General features: G+C 46.9%; 1 protein-coding gene across 2 annotated transcripts in view; it reads left to right on the top strand.

The window, feature by feature from the left end:
- IL1RAPL2 (interleukin 1 receptor accessory protein like 2) overlaps nucleotides 1–23897 on the top strand; it is a 349653-nt gene that overhangs the window by 256345 nt on the left and 69411 nt on the right. For both annotated transcript variants that reach the window (XM_087727740.1, XM_087727739.1), the window contains exon 6: nucleotides 23398–23472. In XM_087727740.1, coding sequence (XP_087583866.1) covers nucleotides 23398–23472 — 75 coding nt within the window. The remainder of the gene's footprint in view (nucleotides 1–23397; nucleotides 23473–23897) is intronic.

Raw genomic sequence — 23897 nt, 5'->3', positions numbered from 1 at the left:
GTGTGTGTGTGTGTGTGTAGATATAGAGATACACACACACCTTGTAGATAAACCACTGTTTGAAAGACAAACCTCTGTGTACTGTATTTTGCTCCTGGGTTGTCTCAAAATAGTGGTCACACTGTGCACACACTGACAAATTTGCATAACTTTTTTTTTAAAAAAACAGTGTTACTTTGAACTTGGGAAGATAGAAGCATCTATTTAAAGTGTGAAAGCAATTTGCTGCCCACACGAAAAAGGAATAACCAGATATGTATAATTGGAAAATAAGATCATTTTTTTAAAAATCCAAAATATTTTAGCTTGTTGATACGGTTTTAAGGAACTTACAAGGTAAGTTGATAGCGAAATATTCGTAAAAGTATAAGCTGCACCGTTCTGTGTTATGCGCTTTATCCCCCATAGTTGAGATAATGCCTTTATTCCCATTAGCAAAACAGCATTCATAAATCGGGTCTGCCAAGCTGCGATACTCCCAGACTCATCCCTCGGATGCCCGTAGGGGGGTTCAGGGTGGCCTGCTACATATTTGTTGCTCATGTACATTTTTTAATATCATAAGAGTTTGGAAAGTTGCAAATACCGCTATAATTTGACGGTTAGAACTCTGAAATGTTATTGTGCCTCCACAGTTAAAAACATCCTTTTTCCACAGGTTGGTATAACTCACACATTTCTACCCAAAATGGCTTGAAGCACGTCATCAAAGACTCGGTCATCCAAGCCAAAGCTGTCAGTAGGTTGAATCCTGGCAACCGGTCCAAACTTTGAGCAATGAAAAGTCTCCGATGAGCAACATTTGGTCCAGTGGCCACGATTCAACCTGTGGACGTCTTGTCTAATCTAGGATGACATACAGCGGTGGGTTTCACTTATTTTTACCACCGTTTAGCCCCGTGCGTGCACTCTCACTTTGCGCATGCTCTTCTGCACGTGCGCCCGGCCTTCTGTGCATGTGCTTTGCTCGCGCACCTTCCGCACATGCGCCTGGCCTCAAAAACATGACTAAATAGGACGGCATAGAGCCGGGGCGGGTGCGCGGGCCCACCTACGATCTCCGCTACTGGTTCGTCTGAACCGGTCCGAACTGTCTGAATCCCACCTCTGATGGTTAAGGCAGGAAGGGGATAACGTTAAAGTGAAGCCAATTAGTTCTGGTTGCATCATATGTCTCTGCAAGACCAAATTAGAGTGAAAACAATAACGCTCACCCAGGATTGAATCCAATCATGTTCAATAAAGCAAGGCTGGTAAATACATCTTTCTCCCCCCAACCCTTAAGATACGATTAAGAATGATCAGCGACGTTTCGAAACAGTTTTCTAAACACGATATTCTTTTTTTTCCCCTCTCCTGAGCATGGATGCATACACACACATTCCCACCAGAACATCTGGTGTTTATAATATCTAAAAATAATGAATATAATGTATTATCTCTGTTCCAAGAAATTAGATAGCAACCTTCGTTACAGAAATCTGTCGAGCTGGGTGGTTTTGGTCTTCCTGACTCTGTTTTGGCAGAATTTGTCCCAGCACGACGTCTTTCTCCCACTCTGTCCCCATTGATGGGCTTGGAATACATGAGAGTCACAGATTAAATCAATTTATGACGTGTTAACATAGCATATATATATATATCGGCTAATAAAGAAGACCCCTATCCGGGAAATCAATGGGTTGAGCTGCTTTGACGTCCCTCTTGGATTCCTTGTCACTTGAGGTAGTTAGCCAACTCCTCCCTGGGATAATATTTCTAGCTGAGGTTTACTTATTTCTTGGTCAGGAGGAGGAGGAGGAGGAGGAGGAGGAGGACAACAACAACTGTGGGATTGTGGTGCTCTCTAAGCTTAGTGGTTTTCTTGCAGACATTTCATGACCGAACTAGGTAACATCATAAGTGCTAGAAGAAAGTGGGGTGTTGTTGCGAGGAGGAGGAGGAGGGAGGGAGGAGGAGGAGGAGGACAATGACTATGGGATCCTGGTGCTCTCCGAAGAGTGGTTTTCTTGCAGATGTTTCATGAGCCTGCTAGCTAACATCATGAATGTGAGTGAGTGTTTCTGGATTCTGAATTTCTGGGTTCCCATTCGGCCTTGGCCTCTCATATATCAGGCACAGCTTGCTTATTCAGCAACCCAACAATGTCTTTTTCTGGACATTTATGCACACTTCACTCACACTGTTGTAGACTTTCTGATCAGACCCTACCGTCAGGCTCAAAGAACCCAGAACGACATGTGGAGTTACCTCTGAGTAGTTTTTCTCCTATTGTTGCTCGCCTACAGACAGAATCTCACCAGACTAAAGAAAATGTCCTTCATAACTATGGATGAACCGCTAGGGAGGATCCGGCCTGTCCTTTTTCCTGAGCAGAAGGCGTTCCAAGCTCCACTGTCCCTTTGCCCTCCCTCTGCAACTCCAGACTACTTCCTCATATCTGCAGACACCCCTGATTGTGACTGCACCCTGCTTTCCATCCCATAGCTTCCTTACCCAACCAGGCCATTTTGCCCATGGGCAGAATTTAACAGAATATCAGCATAACAGAGTTGGAAGGGACCTTGGAGATGTTCTAGTTCAACCCTGCACAGGCAGGAGACCCTGTATTATTCTGGACAAACGGCTGTCCTATCTCTTCTTAGGAACTTCCAATGATGGAGCACCCACAACCTCTGGAGCCATCCCACTGGTTAACTATTGTCACCGTCAGGAAATTCCCCCTTAGTTCTAGGTTGCTTCCCTCCTTGGTTAGTTTCTATCTGTTGCTTCTTGTCCTGCCTTAATTGAATGGAATTATTGGAAGGGAAGGGACATTAGAGATCTTCTAGTCCAACCCGCTGCTTAGGCAGGAAATCCTACACCACTTCAGACAAATGGATATCCAACATCTTCTTAAAAAACCTCCAGTGTTGGAGCATTCACAACTTCTGGAGGCCAGTTGATCCACTGATTAATTGTTCTCCCTGTCAGGAAATTCCTCCTTAGTTCTAGGTTGCTTCTCTCCTTGATTAGTTTCCACCCATTGCTTCTTGTCCTGCCCTCAGGTGCCGTGGAGAAGAGCTTGACTCCCTCTTCTTTGGGGCAGCCCCTGAGATATCGGAAGACTGCTATCCTGTCTCCCCTGGTCCTTCTTTTCATTAAACTAGACACACCCAGTTCCAGCAACCGTTCTTTATATGTTTCTACGGTGTGCATAAGCGCACCGGCATCCCTACCGTCGCTGTCCTTCTGTCCCCGTTTATTTGTACTCATTTCCTGTGTTCATGTCCATGTTCATACTTATGGCTGCTATCCTGTACATGTTAGTACAAAGTAATACAAATAAATAAATGTTTTATCCTCCACTCCCCTAATCATCTTTCTTTCTTTCTTTCTCTTCTCTGCACTCTTTAATAACAGTATCCTTGCTAACCAGAAACCCCCTCTTTAATAACAATATTTCCATGCTCTGCTTATCGGCGATATCCAACAATATAATTTTCCTGACTCGCACTTTCTCTAAGCTAGCAAATGACATTTTGCGCCACCACCCTTCAGGAATACCTCCCTGCCCGGCTTCGGTTTCCATTAAAATTAGTAACTTATCTTTATGTTAACCGTATTCCGATTCCAGATTCAGCGAGGAAGCTTGCTTTATGGAGCTATTATCAATATGCTGTTCTTACTAATGATCTTGATTTATGGAAAAGTTCATGGAAATGGATGGTTTTACGCAAAAGACGTGGAATGTAGACTCTGTCCCACTCGAGATGACTGAGCCATTAATCATCTCTCCTTTTGCCTGAGGATTTGATGCCTAGTTATTAAATTTTGGGGGGCAATTTCTAGGGAGAGTTTGCTTGCCCTGAATTATATCGCAGAAAAAGAAGTAATTCGGTGACTTTGTCTTTCTTAAGTGCCTTCTCTTGCTAAGTCAAGTTGGTGTAGCCTGCACATCATTAAATTGTGTAATTAAAGGTAAAGGTTCCCCTCGCACATATGTGCTAGTCGTTCCTGACTCTAGGGGGCGGTGCTCATCTCTGTTTCAAAGCCAAAGTGCCAGCGCTGTTCAGAGACATCTCCGTGGTCATGTGGCCGGCATGACTAAATGCCGAAGGTACACGGAACATTGTTACCTTCCACCAAAGCTGGTCCCTATTTTTCTACTTACATTTTTAATGTGCTTTCGAATTGCTAGGTTGGCAGAAGCTGGAACAAGTCACCGGAACTCACTCCATTATGCGGTGCTAGGGATTCGAACTGCTGAACTGCTGACCTTCTGATTGACAAGCTCACTGTCCTATCCACTAAGCCACCGCATCCCTTATAAATTGTGCAATTAATGGCTTCTAAATATGGTTCTGGTGATGAGTTCTGGTCATGTTAGATAGAAGCTCCATTCCTAAAATTGAGATGACAGGTGCTGAATGACTCTTGACCTCAGAGTCCGATCAATACTAAGGATCTTAGATACAGAAGACGGAAGAGAAATTGCTGCATTCTCCCGTAATGCTCAAATGTTCGTCCCTAAGCTAGTCTCATATTTATATCGATAAAGGAGAATATTTGCAGCTCAGGGTTGAAATGGGGGGTCCTTTGCTGCTATCTGAGTTTGGGTCTTTTCTTGTAGACGTTTCATTATCCAACTAGGTAACATCATCAGTGCTAGAAAGGAGTGGGGTTTTCTCTCTGTTTATATACAAGCAGCTTGCCCTTCAGTCTTGGTGGAAATGTTCTTGCTGGTTCCAGCCACTAGTAAACAAATATAGGGCAAATCCCATTCCCTTGTAGCCCTGATGATGTTATCTAGTTGGGTAATGAAACGTCTGCAAGAAAATAACCAAACATCCCGCATATTAAATATCATAGCAGAGTTCCCGAATTCAAATTTAGGAGACTTAGATTTAGCTTGGTTTAATGTGTTTGGGAAGGAAAATCTAGGAAGACCCCCATGAAAGCTGATACTGCCTCTATGATATTTATGTGGTACCACAGAAACCCCAACATATCTTGTTCCGGGTTGCCAGTCCTACAGGGACATTCACCACAGTTCAGTGAAATATTTCAAATATGAGCAACAGTGGCGCAGTGGTTAACGAGTGCAGTACTGCAGGCTACTTTTGCTGCCTGCAGTTTGGTGGTTCAAATCTTACCAGGCTCAAGGTTGACTCAGCCTTCCGTCCTTCCGAGGTGGGTCAATTGAGGAAAAGAGGCTGACTCTATAAACCGCTTAGAGAGGGCTGAAAGCCCTATGAAGCGGTATATAAGTCTAACTGCTATTGCTATTGCTATTGCTATTAGAGAAGGCTGTAAAGCACTGGGAAATGGTATATAAGTCTAAGTGCTGTTGCTATCGCTATTTGGGCAAAGCTGAAACCATCGCAGACTGAAGCAGAAGAGAATAGATGAATCAGGAAATGAAATCTTTTAAAAAGAACAAAACCTATATTTTCTGATCCCCAAATTGGATTTTACTTTCCGCCAACCTGTTATAAATCAGCTTTTTCACCGACATCAGGATTAAGTTCTTCTTACCACAAATGCCTGTCGGATTTGGCTAAGGACAAAAACAAAAACGCCACTTGCTCCCCGATGTCCAATTCTGATAAGCGATTTGCTTTGGAGATGTTATGTCAGATTTTGCAAATAGGCTTTGCTCCGTATTGGACCAAAAAGGATAAAGATGTTATCCAGTCTGGAGAAGGAAAAAGCCTTCCATAATCACTCCTTTCCTAAGCACCACGTTGGAAAAAGTGTTAAAAGTCATCGCAACTACGATAGGGAAAAAATATGTGGCACATTTGCTGGAATGCCCTAAAGCATCTTTTAAGGAGTGTTAACTTGGACAGCTGCATGTAGTACAGATAGATGGTAGCCATCCGCGTCCTGATAAAGGTTCTCGGAAAAAGACACAAGGCAAGATGAATGGGGACAATTGAAAAATAAGTGACTAAACACCAGGTTTTGTAGGGCATTGAAATGGGAGGGGAGGGGGCCAGAGGCAGGAGGTTTTGAGCCACAGGAACTCTGGATCCAGCAAGCCATAATTAATAGAGGGAGGGAGGGAGGGGGGGTAAGAAGGAAAGGGAAGGAAGGAAGGAGGAAAGATGAAGGGAAGAAGGAAAGGAAGGATAGGGAATTGAGGATGGGAAAGAGAGAAGGAAGGGAAGAAAGAAAGGGAAGGAAGAAGGAAGGGAAGGGGGAGGAGGAAGGAGGAAGAAAGAAAGGAAACGAGGGAGGAGGAAGAAAGGAAGGAAGGGTTGGAAGGGAAGAAGAAAGAGAAGGATAGGGAAATGAGGATGGGAAAGAGAGGGAAGGGAGGAGAAGAAAGAAAGGGAAGGAAGGAGGAAGGGGAGGGAGAAGAAAGAAAGAGAGAAAGGAAAGAAAGAAAGAAAGAAAGAAAGAAAGAAAGAAAGAAAGAAAGAAAGAAGCATCTGTTTTCCATAAAGAGAGTGGGAAAGACTTGCGATGTTTAAAAAAAAATAGGTTAATAAAGAGAAAGTGAAGGAGATGTAAATAAAAGAGAAACAAAACCACCTCTCTCTCCTCTTGCAGTGAATCAGACCTAAGGGGGAAAATACCTTTAATGAGTCCAACCTTGTACTCTGTGCTTTTGCTCTCATCCCTTTCTTTCATCTTGGTTAGTGGTAGCTGGAGAAAAACAAAGCATTCCTTTGAATGTTCCTTTCTGATTTGGGGCTGTGGGGTCCTTATCCCTGCATCGTCCTTGAGGGAGCAGCCCTCAAAATACGAGAGCAAAGCGTACCAATATCTACATTTTCATGCTTCTTTCCAGCCTAAAGGAGAATCTAAACCCACAAAAATCTAGAGGACAGGCCTTTGCCTTCTAGAATAGAATAGAATAGAATAGAATAGAACCTGTGGGAAATGGTCAGAACAAGTCACCTTTTTCTCCAGTTGTAACTAGGAACCTTCACTAAATGAACTGTTTGTAAGTCAAGGACTGTCTGTACTTTCCTATCTTTTTCTTCCTCCTGCTCCTTCTGTTTCTCTTCTGAGTCACTGGGGGCTCCTGGCTCTCTTCTCTCTTTCTTCCATTCATTCCCCAAGACCACCCAGGTGTTCCCACATGACAAGCATGCAATAGCCTTTCCCATTTATTTATTTACCCAGAAGCCTTTATTTATTACCTTTTTTTAACGGCCCCGTCATCCCTTGCATTGGGGTGGAGTCTGGGCAACTGTGTGGAGCTAGCAGAGGGTTTACTGCCCCGATGCCCTTCCTGTTGCCAATGCGGAGTTTTGTTCAGCAGATACATTCTCATGGTGCCCAGAGAGAGAAATATCTGCTGCTACCTAGGATCGAACTCACAGCCTCCTGATTGTCAGGCGAGAGAGCTCCCTCTCTAGGTCCCGACACCACTCTAAGAGCCTTTATTTATTCATTCATTCATATTTATTTATTTGTGCAATAGCCTTTCACATTTATCGCACAGTGTCTACAACATTAAGAGAGGTTTTACAATAAGTGGGTCTGGAGGGAGGCAAAGACATTGAATCTCCTCCTAGTTTCCATTCTCCACCCAGCCCAGTTTGTAGCCACATGCAATAGTAGCCTTTCCCGTTTATTTATTTATTTTCCCCCCAGAGCCTTTATTTAAAGGGACGACGGACGACGAGGTTGGAAAACTCCGAGGGAGCCTTGCAGCCGCCTCTCGGGCAACATCAAAGGGCCGAGAGATTCAGCCCTTCCCATCGCCAGAGAACAGATTCCGCTCTGGGTGGAGGGAGAATCACCCCAAATGTGCAGACCAAGTGTGCAGTCTGGTTAAATTTAATTTCTCCAATGTCTATCCAAGCAAAGACAATTGGGTTTCATGCTTCAAGACCCAGGCTCTTCGCCGATGAACGCTGGGGCAGGGAGGTGGGAGGGAACGTTTCCCCCCCCCACTTTCTTTGTTTGGTCCAGGTATGATGGAGATAGGATGTTAGGAAGAGTTCTTGATTCTCTCTCTCTCTCTCTCTTTCTCTCTCTCTCATTCTCTCTCTCTCTCTCCCCCCCTCTCATTCTCTCTCTCTCCCTCCCTCCCTCCCTCCCTCTCCCTCTCTCTCTCCCCCTCTCATTCTCTCTCTCTCTCTCATTTTCTCCCTCTCATCCGCTGTGTCTCTCAATCTCTCTCTGTCTCTCGCTCCCCTCTTTTTCAACCATCTGGTGCAGTTTGGGGAACTGGAAGTTCTCGCCCTCCAAACACGCCTCAGTGAACCTCCTCTTGGCAAATCCAGCGTTGCTTTACAAACCTGTGGCTTTGCTGCTTCCATCCCTGACTTTGCTAAATGAGGCTCTTTTAATCTAACCGCTGGGATCCAGATAATCCGGCCTCCTTTGTCAGAAGATGGAGGAAGCAGAAATCTGCGGGCCAAGTCTTTTTTTTCCTCAACACGCGAGGCTAACGGAGGTCTTGATGCAGAGAGGATCCAGATGGCGGAAGGAGCGGGGGTGGGGCTATTAGAAGTTGGGACTGGTTTTTGAAAGGCATCCATTGGAACAGAAAACAGTCAGCAAGTGTGTCTACTACACACTAGGCAACTACTTTGCTAGTAGTTGTGTCAGAGTCTGCCCAGTGGGACTGTGTGAGGCAACCCAGGAGCAAAGAGAGAAGGCAGAGGTTTGTATTTAAATAGTGGTTTTATCTACAAAGAATACATACACACACGTACTTTAGTCAGACCTCAAACAAACAGCAATCAACAATTACAGCACGGAAGCACAGATGGCGAGAGAGATACACCACAACAGGGCCTCTTCTTCTTACAGGCTCTTAAAGTGATATCAGCCCAAAAACCTTGCTGTCTCATTCCCAGCATTACATCATCGTAGCAGCCAATCAACTCTTAAATCATTAGTTTAGTTAGTTTAGTTTCCTTTATTTGTATGCCGCCCTTTTCCCTGGGGGGACTCAGGGCGGCTCACAATTCAAAAAGGGGGGGGGGGGAAGACAAACAGTAGACAATACAACATGTTAAAAAAAGAGCACAACAGTCACACAGTTCGGGTGGGGCTACAATCTTAACCCCAGGCCAGCCGGGACAGCCAGATCTTTAAAGCGGCGCGGAAGGACTGGAGGGTGGTGAGGGTCCGAATCTCCACGGGGAGTTCGTTCCAGAGGGTCGGAGCAGCCACCGAGAAGGCTCTCCTCCGGGTAGTTGCCAGTCTGCACTGGCGGGAAGATGGAATTCGGAGGAGGCCTAATCGATGTGATCGTATCGGTCTAGTGGAGGTAATTAGCAGTAGGTGGTCTCTCAAGTACCCAGGCCCACTACCATGAAGGGCTTTATAGGTGATAAGTAGCACCTTGAAGTGCACCCGGAGATCAACAGGTAGCCAGTGCAGCTCGCGGAGGATAGGTGTTACGTGGGTGAAGCGAGGTGCACCCACAATCGCTCGCGCGGCCGCATTCTGGACTAGCTGAAGTCGCCGAATGCTCTTCAAGGGCAGCCCCATGTAGAGCACATTGCAGTATTCCAGCCTAGAGGTCACAAGGGCCCGAGTGACTGTTGTGAGGGCCTCCCGGTTCAGGTAGGGACGCAACTGGTGTACCAGGTGAACCTGGGCAAATGCCCCCCTGGTCACAGCTGACAAATGATGTTCGAAGGTCAGCTGTGGGTCCAGGAGGACTCCCAAGTTGCGAACCCTGTCTGAGGGGCGTATAATTTGACCCCCCAGCCTGAGAGATGGAACACTTGGCCAATTCGTGGGAGGGAAACACAACAGCCACTCGGTCTTTTCTGGATTGAGCACAAGCTTGTTGACCCCCATCCAGTCTTTAACAGCCTCCAGACCCCGGCTCATCACATCCATCGCTTTGTTGAGTTGGCACGGGGCGGACAGATACAACTGAGTATCATCCGCATATTGATGGTATTTTATCCCGTGCCGTCGAATGATCTCACCCAGCGGTTTCATGTAGATGTTGAAAAGAAGGGGGGGACAGGACCGAACCCTGCGGCACCCCATACATTAGGGGCCTAGGGGTCGATCTCTGCTCCCCAACTAACACCGACTGCGACCTGTCCGAGAGGTAAGAGGAGAACCACTGTAAAACAGCGCCTCCCACCCCCACCTCCCGCAGGTTGTGGCATAAATAATACGATCCTGATAATCAAACTAGGTAACATAATCAATGCTCGAAGCGAGTGGGTTTCTTCTCGTTTTATATAGTGGAGAGCTGGGGAACTATAGCCCCCTTATGACTTGTGGACTTCAACTCCCAGGATCCCTGGGGCCCAGCATGCTTGGATACCACTGAGGTTGAGGGACCTGTAAAGGATGCTGCAACATCCCCCATTCCTCTTGATCAGCTGGGACTCCAGAGGCAGGGAATGGATGGGGGCGGGGCCAGCCAGAGGTGGTATTTACCGGTTCTCTCAACTACTCAGAATTTCCGCTGCCGGTTCTCCAGAAGTGGTCAGAACCTGCTGAATGCCACCTCTGGCCTACTGGTTCGGTGACTCCATCCAGCCACATCCTTCTCTGTCGTCCCCTTCTTCTATTGCCCTCAATCGTTCCCAGCGAAATTCGGCTGTTCTCCATACTTTAGGGAAGAATAAGGCCGGTGAGGCTAAAGGGAGAAGAAATTCAGATACGAATCACGCGTGTTGGAGACCTTGAACGCCTTGTGTTCTTGCCTCTGTTGACAAATAGAGACATTTGATGCGATGACAGGTGATATACTGAACCATATTTCTCTTCCTATTCTGTTTAAATTGTATATTTAGTGAATTTAGTTTTGATTGATGATAGCTTTGGAGCCAGTCACTGTGAAGGAGGGGGAAAACCCGCAGATGGAATATTTTAACTATATTAATGGTTCGAGACTTAAACTCAGCACTATATATTTTTGCAATCCTTCAGAGGCAGAACTGCAATTTATACAAATAGATTCTGTCTGTCTTCAGACCAAGACTGACAAAAGGATGTCAGGGAGAGGGCTGTAGATCATCCTTTCTTGGCGCAGGAGGTGGGGGCCAAGCAATTCTGATTAGGAGTTGCTTTTTTTTCCATGTCTTATCGCATCTTCTTCTTCTTCATCATCATCATTGCCATGGCTGGTTGAAGGTCATAACCCCACCAGTATGTCTGAGGGAAGATATTCTTTTTCCTGGTTTAAAATAATTCAATAAAGGAGAATCGTTGTAGCTCAGGGTTGAAATGAGGCCTCCTTGGTGCCCTCTGAGCTCGCTAGTTTTCATCAAGAATTGTTTCAGGAAGATTCTGAGCAGTTCGGAGAACCCCCAAATCCCACTCCTGGCTGCCCCCCCACCCCACCCTTCCCAGGAGCCCCCACCTGGCCTCTTTTGGGTGCAGGTAAGTGCAGGGCACGCACAGAGGTTTGGGGAGGGTGAAAAACGGGCCTACCGGAAGTTCAGGAAGGGCAGAAACGGGCCTGTTTCCAGCCTCCAAGGGGCCTCCGGAGCCTGAGAGGCATTTTTGCCCCCTGGGGGGCTCGAGGAAAGTCTCCAAAGGGCGGGGAGGGCAAAAACGCCCCTCCCCCACCGTGGTGCAGGAGTCTGGCTAGGCCACGCCCACCCATCAATCAGGCAGAGAACCCCTTGCTGAAATTTCTGAAGCCCACCCCTGCTCTTTTGAAGGGGTTATGGCAAAATCATTCTCAATTGTTTGTAGGGATGATCTTGGGAGACCAGGCAAACAGGGAATGGGCAGATAAGAGCCGGCATAGCCCTTAGCTGTATAACGGGGAAGGCAAAGGCTCATAAGAAACCCTCCATGAGTCATCGAGTGGGATAACAATGGGGGGACTGTACTTTCAGATTTGCAAAGCGGACATGTCAGCCTTCCTAAATTAGATCAGATGCTTATCGCGATGAGGATGAAAGACGTGGTTTAACGTGGTTAGGAGGGGAGGATGACCAGGTGCTTTTTTGCGATGAGAGAGAAACCTAGGAAGGGCATCCCACCTCAGAGAAGACAACACTGCGCGTTTGGCTTGAATTTGGGAGCAGAAACTGTGTGTGCCAGCTTTGATTACAGTAGCTGTGATGCTGGGAGAAATCATACAAGGCAGAAGAAAGGAAGATCTACTATGGTTCTCTCTGCAGACTTTTGCCCCGAGCTAAAATGGAAATCGCATTTTATATTATGTGCTCCTTGCTCTTCAGAATTGCTTGTGGAACAAGCCACAATTGGAGGATAAATGTGTTTGCATCCGGATATGAATTCTAGAAATTTTGCATTTTCAAGTTTTCCCCTTGGGGGCTGAAACTTATTTGTTTCAAAGTGGTGTCCTTGTCTCTTTGCACTTTGCACTTTGTCTACCGTTGACCAACTATCTTGTGAAAATTGGAGGTGGGTTGATGAAGAATCATCTTCATGAGTCTGCTCTTTTTTTGCAAAAAATAGAAGAATTGCGTACCAATGCTTTATGGACGGAGAATCAATTCAAAGGCAATTTTATTGACTCCGAGTCAAATCACCATTTCCAAAAGCCAGATTGATGTTTGAGATCAAATTGTCAATCAGATTGGATGCCCCTGAAGTCTTTTTATTTTCAAATCAATTTCATCTCTAATTGGATTGAACTAATGACCCAGAATGGATCCAGGGGTTCAACTCAGAGGAGGGGGGGGGCTCCTTCTATCGGTAAATATCCTGGGGGAAATGTAAACTCACATGCGAACACATTTTAGCGCAAGCAATTTTTTTTCTTTTAAAAAAAAATAGATATACAAGTTCCGCAAAACAAATGTGACATAACCACAAGAAGAAAAATTGAACTTGACAGATTCGCCGTCCCTGTTTCTTAATGTGGCGTCAAGATGGGGGAATCTGACAAGCATATTTCACTCTGAGGTCTCCTTTCTTACTTTCTTAACCCTCTCCTGCCTTCCTGACATTTTGGAACAGAGGAGAATTCTTTGTCGGCCGAGGGTGATTGGACACATGGGAGGAATTTGTCTCCAGTGCATAAGCTCCCAATGTGCATACAAGCAGCAAATACAAGCAGGTCATAGGTCATAGTTAAAGTCGTTAATCATAAGTTACACACCACAATTGATAAATCATAGGGAACCAACAGGAGAAGAGAATAGGGAAGATAAGAAAAGACGGGAAGTGAAACTCTGCCATGGGAATTAGATGTTCCGCAGAGCGATCGCACAAGGGAATGGTCGTTTAGGACTGCTGTGCTCTATCGCAATGGCCCTCAACCAGGGATGAAATCAACTTACTTCGCTACCAGTTCGCAAATATGAGCATGTATGTGCACGCTTTGCTCACACGCATCACCCCTGCACATGCACAGGCCCTGCCTCGCATGCGCAGAGTATCAACAACAGGACGTGATGATGTCCGGGTGGGGGTGGGGGTGGGAGGAGCCTCTTGCCACCACCGCTACCGGTTCACCCAAACCAAATAGAGGCGGCTGAGAAGCACCTCTGCCCTCAACCTTTTGGGCACTGGCTCCGTGGAGAGAGTTTTCCCCACGGACCGGAGGAGGCATGCTTTCGCATGAGGCCGGCATCCAGAGGTGGGCTGCACATAGCTTAACAACTGGTTTGTGGAAATATCTCTCCGTGCGCCTTCTTCGCTTTTGTGTGGCTTCAGAGACGCAGCAAATCCTCAGGCAGCCGCAGTGCGTAGAGAGGGCAGGCGCAGCCATCAGCTGGGCTTTGTGGGCCGGGAACGAAGCCAGCGAGGGAGAGAAATGGGACCGGCAAGCGCCAGGGCGAGTGCGCAGGCCCAGACAGGGATTGGAACTACCGGTTCGCTCAAACCAGTCCGAACGGGCAGCAGCTCACCTCTGCCTGCATCCGGCGGATGGGGCTTCACTTGTTTGCACCACCCGGTTTCTGGCATGCTGCGGCCTTTGGGACGACCCTGGTTGCCTTCAGGAGAAAACCGTGCCCTGGATCCCTGAGCATCTCCACAGACATCCAAAGGAACATGCCCATATTTGCCATTCTGAGTAGGGTCCTCCCAACGTTTGTGGAGTTCAACTCCCAGAATTCCCCAGCCGGCATGGACCACGATCTGGATGAACCGTTTCACCCTCCCATTGTTTCTGGCTGAACTGAAAGGCACGGAAATCAGTTGGATTTGTAGAAACCATCCCCTCTTCCTTCCCCTCTAGGCCTTGCGCTCTGCAAAGGGTTACTCTTAGCCCTGCACAAGGAGCTTGTTTGACTTTGAGTTGCTGAGTGTTTAGGGAAGAGAAGGATTTCCTTTGTTTTGCTGCAAATTGGGGGGTTTCCTCCCCCTCTTCTTTGCCTTCCCAGGGCTTGAAGGGTACGAAGAATTACTCTGAAGTCTTAAACCTGGTGAGACGTCTGTGAAAGCGCCAGTGGGGGCGACTCATCTGACTTTTGTATGGGATTTAGAAAGTGGGTTTCACACCGTGTTGCTTAAGCTGAGCAGATAACAGGCAAATACAGCGTAGAACTGATATCGCTTATCGGGTTTGAAGTCGTGTTTCTGATCCTGCAGAAGGCACCTGGAACGGTGGGAGGATCAGCTTCAGAGCTACGGTCGGCCTTATCCAAATGCACTGCTAATAAACCTCAAGAGGCCTGAGAGGAGCAGAAATGCTGCTTGAATGAAATTCAGCCGTGGCAAACATCCAGGGCTGGAGCAAAAGGTCTCCGTTTTGAACCCCTGACCCTCCTAACGGTGCTGCTTTTCTGCAGTTCACGCCCCATCCTTTAGGGAACAAGGCATTCTGGCCTAGGCTTCCTTAGAAAGCAAGAAGCAGAGTCTTGGTCCCAGCAAAACCCCTTTTATTTACATGACTGTGAATTCCTTTCATTCCCAGTCAGCAAGGCTTGGCAAACAGTCTTTCAGAGGAATGTTTATCAACACAAACCTTATCTCATTTGGAGCACTGCCATAAAACCAGTTTCCAAAGACAGGGCATGGCAAAACTTGGCACAGAGTCTCTTATAGTCACAAACAGAACTTTCCAGACCGGATGAATGAATTGTTTCCTGCAAAAGCCCCCTCCTCTGAATTTTGATCACACAACTGTGGCTGGAAGTTGCAATGGTCGTGAGCACGAGGACCACCAGTCAGAGGTCACTTTTTTCAGTACCGTTGCAACTGCAAATGGGTTTAGGCTGAGGACTACCGGTGCCTGGAGCGAGGGGTTAGGATGTCTGCTCCAAAGATGGAGGGTTTGAGCCCCAGTGGCGCAATGGTCAGAGTGCAGTACTGACTGAAATTTGGCAGATCGAATCTCACCAGGCTCCAGGTCGACTCAGCCTTCCCTCCTTCCGAGGTGGGTCAAATGAGGACCCAGATTTTTGGGGGGCAAAAGGCTGACTCCGTAAACCCCTTAGGGCTGGGAAGCAGTGGGAAGCAGTACACAAGTCCAAGTGCTACTGCTATGGCTATTTTGCTGCAGTGAAAGTTATTTGCATCGTTGTTCAACACACACACACACCCCAAGACAAGACAAAAGACAAAGGCCCCCCCCTGGGAACGTAATGCCAAGTTAACAATGTTTGCCATAGCTGTGAATCCATCGCCGGAAACCGTTCCGTTCCCGAGTTGTTGCCCACAAATGATGGATTTGCTCCTTGAATAAATAATTTGGGATGGAAGAGAGCTTTGTCATGGGATAATGAGGTCTCCCTCTCCCTCCCAGCTGAATGCCGAAGCACTTTATTCGGAAGGAGTGAGCGTGAGATGTTTATTTTCAAAGCCAAACACATTTATCCTCTGACAGGACTTGTGTTACAGCGACTTCATTTGGGCTCTATCAAATGTCAGATGCCGGAGTAATCACTTTGTCAGGTTGAGATTGCTGGGCTGGTTGCGGGGAAGGCAGCTCAGTCTCCAGAATGCCAAATTGCTATCAGATCACTCAAATAGGCAACAATGCTACGATACACTTATGTTTATTTCTCCTGCACGATGGCACCGCTTTAAGCTGACTGACACACTCCTGGCTTTTAAATGGAGTCCTTCTAGTCAGCGTGTATGTTCAGCCTTGTTCGTCTCTCAGTAGCATTTTTTCTTCATCAGAGTCATTCCGATAAATGGCTGAAGGAAACACCATCTCTGGCCAGGAACGCGAGAAAGAAACATGGCTAATTTCAGGAGCAGGAAGCCAAATCTCATTGTGCTTAACCAGCTTAGTTAAAGCCAAAGCAGCTGCATTAATAAGACACACTCAGCGTAGCTAATATTAATCTTGGTTCGATTTTGGGGGGCTTATGAGCAATGGACGGAGTCTCGTTATGCTTAAACAGTTTGTGAAATGAATCATGCCATTGGTAAATACGCCATTGGTAAGCAATCAATTGTTGGTCACCACACTATAAAAAAAGATGTGGAGACTCTAGAAAGAGTGCAGAGAAGAGCAACCAAGATGATGAGCGGACTGGAGGCTCGAAACATACGATGAATGGCTGGTCTAGTGAGGAGAAGGACCAAGGGAGACGGGATAGAAGTCTTCCAATGTTTGAGGGGCTCCCACAGAGAGGGGGGGGTCAAGCTATTCTCCAAAGCACCCGAAGGCCAGAGAAGGAATATCGGATGGAAACTGAGAGAGATTCAACCTGGAAATAAGGAGAACATTTCCTGACAAGTGAGAGCCATCAACCGATGGAACAGAAGTTGCCTTCGGAAGTTGTGGGAGCTTCATCCCTGGAGGCTTTCAAGAAGAGACTGGACAGCCATCTGTCAGGAATGGTGTAGGGTCTCCTGCTTGGGGGGGGGGGCTGGACTAGATGACCTACAAGGTCCCTTCCAACTCTGTAATCTGTATCAAATCGGGCTCCCTCGATTGACTTTGCGGAAGCCAGTTGGCAAAGTTACAAATGATGTTTGCATGGCCCCAAGGCAATTGCAACCATCATAAATATGGGCCAGTTGCCAAGCACCTGGATTTGATCGCATGACCCTGAGGATGCTGGAACAGTCGTAAGTGCATAAGATGCTTTTTTTAGTGCCATTGTAACTTCACATGGTCACTAAATGGATGGTTGTAAGTCGAGCACTGCCTTCCCACATGAAAATGGAGTATCCGATGGAGTGGCCGATGGAATTCTCGCCTATTGCCATGGGTGGTAAGTCCAGGGCACGCACAGTTCCTGGCTGATATTTTAATGCTGAGGTGTCCAACCTTGGCGACTTTAAGATTGACGGACTTCAACTCCCAGGATCCCAGCATGTCTGGCTGAGGAACTCTAGGAGTTGGAAGTCCACACAGGTCTTAAAAGCTGCCAAGGTTGGACATCCCTGCTAGAATGGATCTTCAGGGCCCCCTTCTCAAGCTGTTCAGCCGAGTGTGTGCTCATCCAGCACATTTCAGCCGGTGTATTTTTCAGGGCAAGCCAGTTGTGGCGAGCAAGCTGTCTTTCCGGGGAAAAAACCAACAACATGTTTTCCCGGACGGACCTTCCTGCTGAGCTCAGGTCCTCCAGAGTGCGAGCTGGAAAAAGTGCAACTTCCACGCCAGAAATTCTCCAGCGAGGCCTGCAGTGGGGATCCGTCACGGCCGTCACTCATGCGAAATGGCAACCCTGGGTGTTGAGTGTTAAGCGAACTGGCGCCCACCTGGGATCGGGGCGGCTGGCCGTGGAGTTAGTTCTTTGGGTGACTCTCCAAGCAGAAGACAGCAGCCTCAACCTCTGGGGCGAAGGAGGGGAAAAAAAGCCCAGATGTGTGAAGCGCTTGAGACGTTTTCATTGCAAATGTCTCCTTTCCAGCTGAATGGCCAGCATATATATTTTGCTACAAGCCGTGAAATAATGTCTGGGAATCTCCCAAAGTTGCTGAAGAAGCTTCTTGGGGTGAGAAGGGAAAAAAGTTGGAAAAAGCAACCATGGCCCGGATGACGGAGAGTCTCCGCTGACACGTCTGGGAATCGTTTTGGGGTCGTCTGACTGGAACTCAAACGATGCGGTTCAAAGGCACCTGCTCTGCAGCCCAAATAGATGTGAAGTCTTGAGCAAGGAGAACAGAATCTCCCTGTTAGTCCACGTGGCAGGAATTGTGGCTTACAGGAAGGAAACTCTCATTTCTTTGGACCATGAGCAGGGGGTTGGACTAGATGACCTCCAAGGTCCCTTCCAACTCTGTAACTGTTGCTGTATTTTCCTCCTGTTTTTTCTCTCTCCTCTTTATCCCCAAGATCCTCTATTCTCTATCCTCATAATTTACCCAATCCAGTGAGGGAGGAAGTTTGGTCTAGTGCTTAGGGCACCTGGCTAGAAACTGGGAGACAGTGCTGAGTTCTAATTCTGCCTTAGGCCTGAAAGCTGCCTGGGTGACCTTTGATCCATCACTAGGAGACTGGGAGTTCTAGTCTGCTTGAAGCATGAAAGCCAAGTGGGTGACCTTGGGCCAGTCCCTCTTTCTCAGTCCAATTTGCCTCACTGGGTTGTTGATGTGGGGAAAATAGGACCAAAGTGTGTTCTGCAGATGTTTCCCATCTTAAGTTGTTTGTGAAACTAATAAACAAGGATATAAACAACAAACAAGCCTTCATTCCAAATTCTTTCCATGACACTCAGCTTTCAATAGTAAAGTACCCACCGATGAGTATTATCAATAGATTTGTTATTTACTATAAAATCTATTTATTATAAGTCTATTCATTATTAAAGGTTATATTCTCACTGATTATCATTATGAAAACAGTAATAGAAATGCAGTTTAATTTTCTTTCCCTGATCTGCAAAAATAAAATGGGTGGAGGGAGATGGAGGTGATTTTCAACTGAGTGAAACTCCTAATTTTGGTTCCTCTTCATATCCTGTTTTGACAAAATTGCCTGTTTTCTTCTGTTTCCTAAATATTTCTGATTTGGATGCTCTGGGCTTTCCCCTTTTTCTATTTGTAAGTTAATTTTTTTATCGCATTTCTGCAGACGTTTGAATTTTTCCTAAAACTGTTATGTATTGTTATACTCCTCCAAATATATAATTTTTTAGCAAATGTGTCTAGCGGTCCCAGTTTCTGCAATTTCCCCTTAATGTACTTTTGTGCACTATTTTCATCAACAAAAGTATTTTTCTTCAATTGTTTCCCCCCCCCCCAATTGCACTTCTATTTCCTTTCCCCCCCATTGGCCACTTATAGACTTGTGATTAAAATGAGAATTTCAGAAGATAACTCTTTCACTGCCTGGTTTCGAGTCCTTTGCATTCTGCCATACTTGAATAAGAATTGAAGAATTGGGAAGGAGAATAGAAATAGCAATAGCATTTAGACATATATACTGCTTCACACTGCTTCACAGCCACCTCTAAACAGTTTGCAGAGTAAGCCTCTTGCCCCCAACAATCTGGGTCCTCATTTTACACATCTCAGAAGGATGAAAGGCTGAGTCAACCTCGAACTCCTGGCATGGGCAGAATTAGCCTGCAATACTGCTTTCTAACCACTGTGCCACCACGGTCATTCCTCCCTCCCTCCCTCCCCCACTCCCTTCTTTCCTCCCTCCCTCTCTCTCCCTCCCTCCCCTTCCCTTCTCCATCCATCCATCAATCTATCCATCCCAGCTGAAGGTTGACTCAGCCTTCCATCCTTCCGAGGTGGGTCAAATGCTATTTTCTTTCTTTCCTTCCTTCCTTCCCTCCCTCCCTCCCAGCTGGCTTTCATCCCTAGGATGAAGGAGAAGAACTCCCAGGCTCCTGGTGATTGGCCCAAAGTCACACAGCTGGCTTTCATGCTTGAGGTAGAACTAGAAATCACAGTCTCCCAGTTTCTAGAATGCCACCTTAACCACTAGACCAGACTGCCTCTGTCAGTTTGGATTCTTAGGCGTGCTATAGAATTGAAGTGCTTAATGGAAAGAATTGGAGAAACACAGTTCTTCATCTACCGGTTGTTCCTTCCGACCCTTGGAAGTTACAACTATTACAGGCTTTACCTGGCCTCCTCGAGAGCAGAGGACACCCAAAGCTCTGCGTGGTTCTTGGGGGGGGGGGGAGATGAGAAATCCCCTTCTTTCTATTACTGGCCATCGTATTGGAAACTCCTCAGCTTTGAACGGTTTCTCGAAGCTATTATTTCAGCCTTGGGTGATCAGCTTCCCATCTCAAGGCAGGTGAGGCGACCACCTGAATCCAGAAACCCTTTCTCTCTCCAATCACCCAAACTGTAATTGAAAGTCCTGGAAGAGATCAGGAGGAAGAGAAGAGCAGAGAGGGGCAAGGAGGGTTTTTTTTCCCTTTGCTCAAACCCCGAATGCACAGCGTTCGATAATGCGTGCTCTCAGGGCTGTGTTCTACCTTGCTTTCATATTTGTATTTACCTGTCAGGCTGTTTTATCTCTCTCTCTCCAGTCAACTGAGAAAGGTTCCCTCTTGCAAGCAGGAAGGCAAAACATCTATTATGAATTTGCCGCCTTCTGAATTCCTCAAACGCGCTCGGCTATTCTGATAACTGCAGATGAATTTTGCTGTTGGGGGGAAACGCTCCGTTCCCGTCTAGCTTTCTTATTAAGGAAAGAGGCGAAAGCAAAATGAAAATATTTGTGTGCTGCTTATCCTCAGAAGGGGGAAAAAATAATTTTGGGGGCAAATGTTCCTTCCAAGGAGAAGGGAATTGTAGCAAGATCCTCACTGGTAGAAGTTTCGGGGCGCATAGTTAGGAATGAGATGCCAGGATACCCACTTTTCAGCGTACGTTTGTTTTATTAGATTTTTATCCCACATTTATTAGTAGAATAGTAGGATTCTTTATTGTCCAAGTGTGATTGGACACACAAGAAATTTTTATTTGGTGCAGATGCTCTCAGTGTACATAAATAGAAAATAACAATAAAATATATTCATCAAGAATCGTAAGATTACTTTTTTTAACATACTATCACTTTTTATATGTCAACTCAAGGCGGAAAATATAAGTAATGCTCCTCCCCCTCTTTCTTTTTCCCCCACACAACAACAACAACAACAGCGACATGCGAGGTGAGTTGTGCTGAGAGAGCGTAATTGGCCCAGAGTCTTCCAATCAGCCTTCCGTGCATAAGGCGAAACTAGAATTCACTTCTCCTGGTGATTGGCCCAAAGTCACCCAGCTTTCATGCCTAAAGTGGGGCTAGAACTCACCATCTCCTGGCCAGCACCTTAACCAGCTACATCGAAGTGGCTCCCTTTAGTTGGCGTCTGGTCTCTCACGGTTTCCCCATTTTTCAAACCATGGGAATGACTTCACCCGACGGCCTTGTGAGCGAATGAAGAGAATCCTTGAAGGGCTTCCAAAAACAGGCCAAACTACAACTTACCCCTCCAAAGCTCTCAACTCCATTTTAGCCTGGCCCAGAGACTGAACAATCCCCATCCAAGTGTTGACAATGATGGAAATATGGAGGAGTTCCTTGCTTCTCCATCGGACCTGGGAGTTCTGACCCAACTCTCCAAGCATGACAAGCTCTCTGTAGCTGAAGCAACGGTTCCTTCATTAGGAGCGCCAGCAGCCCCGGCAAAAGGTTTCTCCCTCTCACCGCAGGCTCACAAGTCTGTCTGGCAGGGAGACGAGTAGTTGTCTGCCACATCTGTCCATCTCCTCCCTCTGCCTTTGGTCCCCAGAGCTCGGGTGGGGCTTCGCTAACGGCAGTGGCTCTTCTGTCCCAAGGACCGGCCCACAGATTTCCACTGCTCTCCTCTGCTTTCTGTGCATCCACGAGTCAGGCACTGGGCCCGGCTGTTCCTCCTCTTCCTCATCAGCCACCTCCAGCCCTGGGGGCTCTTGACTCTCCATCTGAGGGCTGACAGAAGTCTGTCACTCTCTCTCTCTGCCAGCTCCACTCCCTCTTCCCCCTCGGAGCTCTCAGGCTGCCTTGATGCTGACCCTGGACTCCCACACTGCCGCCTCCTCCTCCTCCTCCTCCTCCTCCTCCTCCTCCTCCTCCTCCTCCTCCTCCTCTGATTTGGCTTCTGGGGGGGGGGGGCGGTGACCAGAACACTGGGTCTCGAGGAGGATTCCATAAGACCTGGACTGGGGAGGTCGGGCCTCTCGTTTACCCTCTGCAAACTGTTGAAAATAATCTGCCAATGAGAAGCATTTCTTTTTGTTCTCTGTTCATTCTCTGCCTGATCAAGGCTGATTTTAAATCAGACCGGCGAATCCTGTGCAATTGATCCCTAGACTTTCCATCATCGGAGTCTATTTAAGGGAATTAGACTTTAAGGCTTGTGTACGAATCCACCCGGCCGCTTTGGGGAATTCTCAGTGGAGGTAAGGTGATGATTGGCAGGCCTCCCTCTTCCCTCTGATGGCATTCCACGTGCATTAGTGAAAAACATTGATTATTTTTTCCCACCTGCCAGCCACTTTCTATTCCCGGCTAATCCAAAAGTAATGTAATTGCCTGGGGGGGCCCATTCTTTCATCTGGGTCAGTTGCTCCATTTTAGGCTTGGAAGAGGCGTGTGAGGCTGCCACCCGCTTCCAGATAGAATCCCCCTTATGGCTTGAATCAAAAGGTCTGTGTGTGTATAAGCCACGAGAGGCTGGAAAGGTGCAGGGAAGAACCTTTCTCTCTTTCTCTCTCTTCCTTTCTCTTTCTCTTTCTCTGTCTTTCTTTCTCCCCCTTCATTTTTTTCTCTTTCTCTCGTTCTCTTTCTCTCTTCCTTTTTCTTTCTCTATCTTTCTCTTTACTTTCCCTCTCACTTTCTCTTCCTTTTTTTTCTTTCTGTTTCTCTCTCTCCTTTTCACCACTCATCTATTTAGATTTTTCATCATCCTCGTCATGGTTGTCCCAAAGGTGCTTTTCCCAAAAGGCAAGTGGGCTTCCTTGGTTCTTTTCCTTGAAACTCTTTCGCTTCACATCCAAGAACCTCCTTCACAATTCTGAACTGAAGATGCTTCTTGGATTAGGAGTGAAATATTTTCAAGGAAAAAAACAGGAAGTCCAGTTGCCTTTTGGAAAAAGCACCTTTGGCATTTTCTTTCTCGCTCATATCTTTTATTACTTCATTGTTAGCTGCATGGAGGATTCATTTGCATAAATTAGCATTGTAGGATTCTGGTTGTTGCTTTTGGTGCCATCATCGATATAATTCCTAAGGAGTGGCAGGGTGGCATAGTGGTGAAGACACTAACTTCCTATTTGGAAGGTTGAGGGTTCAATCCTATGTAGGGGCAGATGTTTCTCTCTCAGGGTCCAAAGAAAAAATGTTTGCTGTGAACCCTGCGTGATGTCAGGAAGGGCATCCGGCCAGTAAAGGCTCAGCTCCATCCGGTCACCCTGATTCTCCCCCAAATTAAAGGGCTACAGGTTCGTAAAAAGAGAGTTTTCATCAATATAGTCCCAAAGCTAGCAGAATCCTACCGACTGTTATTTTTTTAAAATGGGTGTGACTATCCAGGTACGCAGATCCAAACCTTTGCAGAACACTCCTTGTCTCCAGAACCAGATTATTCTTTTAATTGTCCCCATTCTTTCTCTCTCTCTCTCTCTCTCTCTCTCTCTCTTTCCGCCTTCTAGCTTTAGTCACCAACAGACCACCTCAGCCGTTGTATCCAGTGGAGAATCAGACAAGTCTTCTCGAAGTCCAGTTGGGTAAGTTCCTTTCTGAGAAGGGGTGATTGAAATGAGGCCGAGAGCAGAGGGGGGGGCTCAGATTACCATAGGCTCCAATCAGTAGGTTTCTTTCTCATTTGCAATGAGGGGGAGGGGCTCTTCCGACAACGGTTTCAAGGGGGAGATTTGCATAGGATTGGAGAATGGCAGAGCTGGGATTCAGACAGTTCGGGTCGGTTCACCTGAACCGGTAGCGGAAATTGTGGGTGGGCCTCGCCCCCTGCCCCGGTTCTATGCTGTCCTATTTAGGCACATTTTTGAGGCCGGCCGCATGCGCGGAAGTCCAGGCACATGCACAGACGGCACACACATGGCCGCTTCTCATGCGCGTGTGCGCAAAGTCGGCGGGCGCACACGCGGTGAACCAGTAGTAATGAAATGTGCAGCCCACCGCTGGAGAATGG

Source organism: Thamnophis sirtalis, unplaced genomic scaffold (genome assembly GCF_051295495.1).
Source record: "Thamnophis sirtalis isolate CommonGarterSnake01/CBP01778 unplaced genomic scaffold, rThaSir2_p1.2 scaffold_13, whole genome shotgun sequence".
In the NCBI taxonomy this organism is placed as follows: domain Eukaryota; kingdom Metazoa; phylum Chordata; class Lepidosauria; order Squamata; family Natricidae; genus Thamnophis; species Thamnophis sirtalis.
Note: the sequence above shows the minus strand (reverse complement) of the source record. Positions and strands in the feature narration are given on the sequence as shown.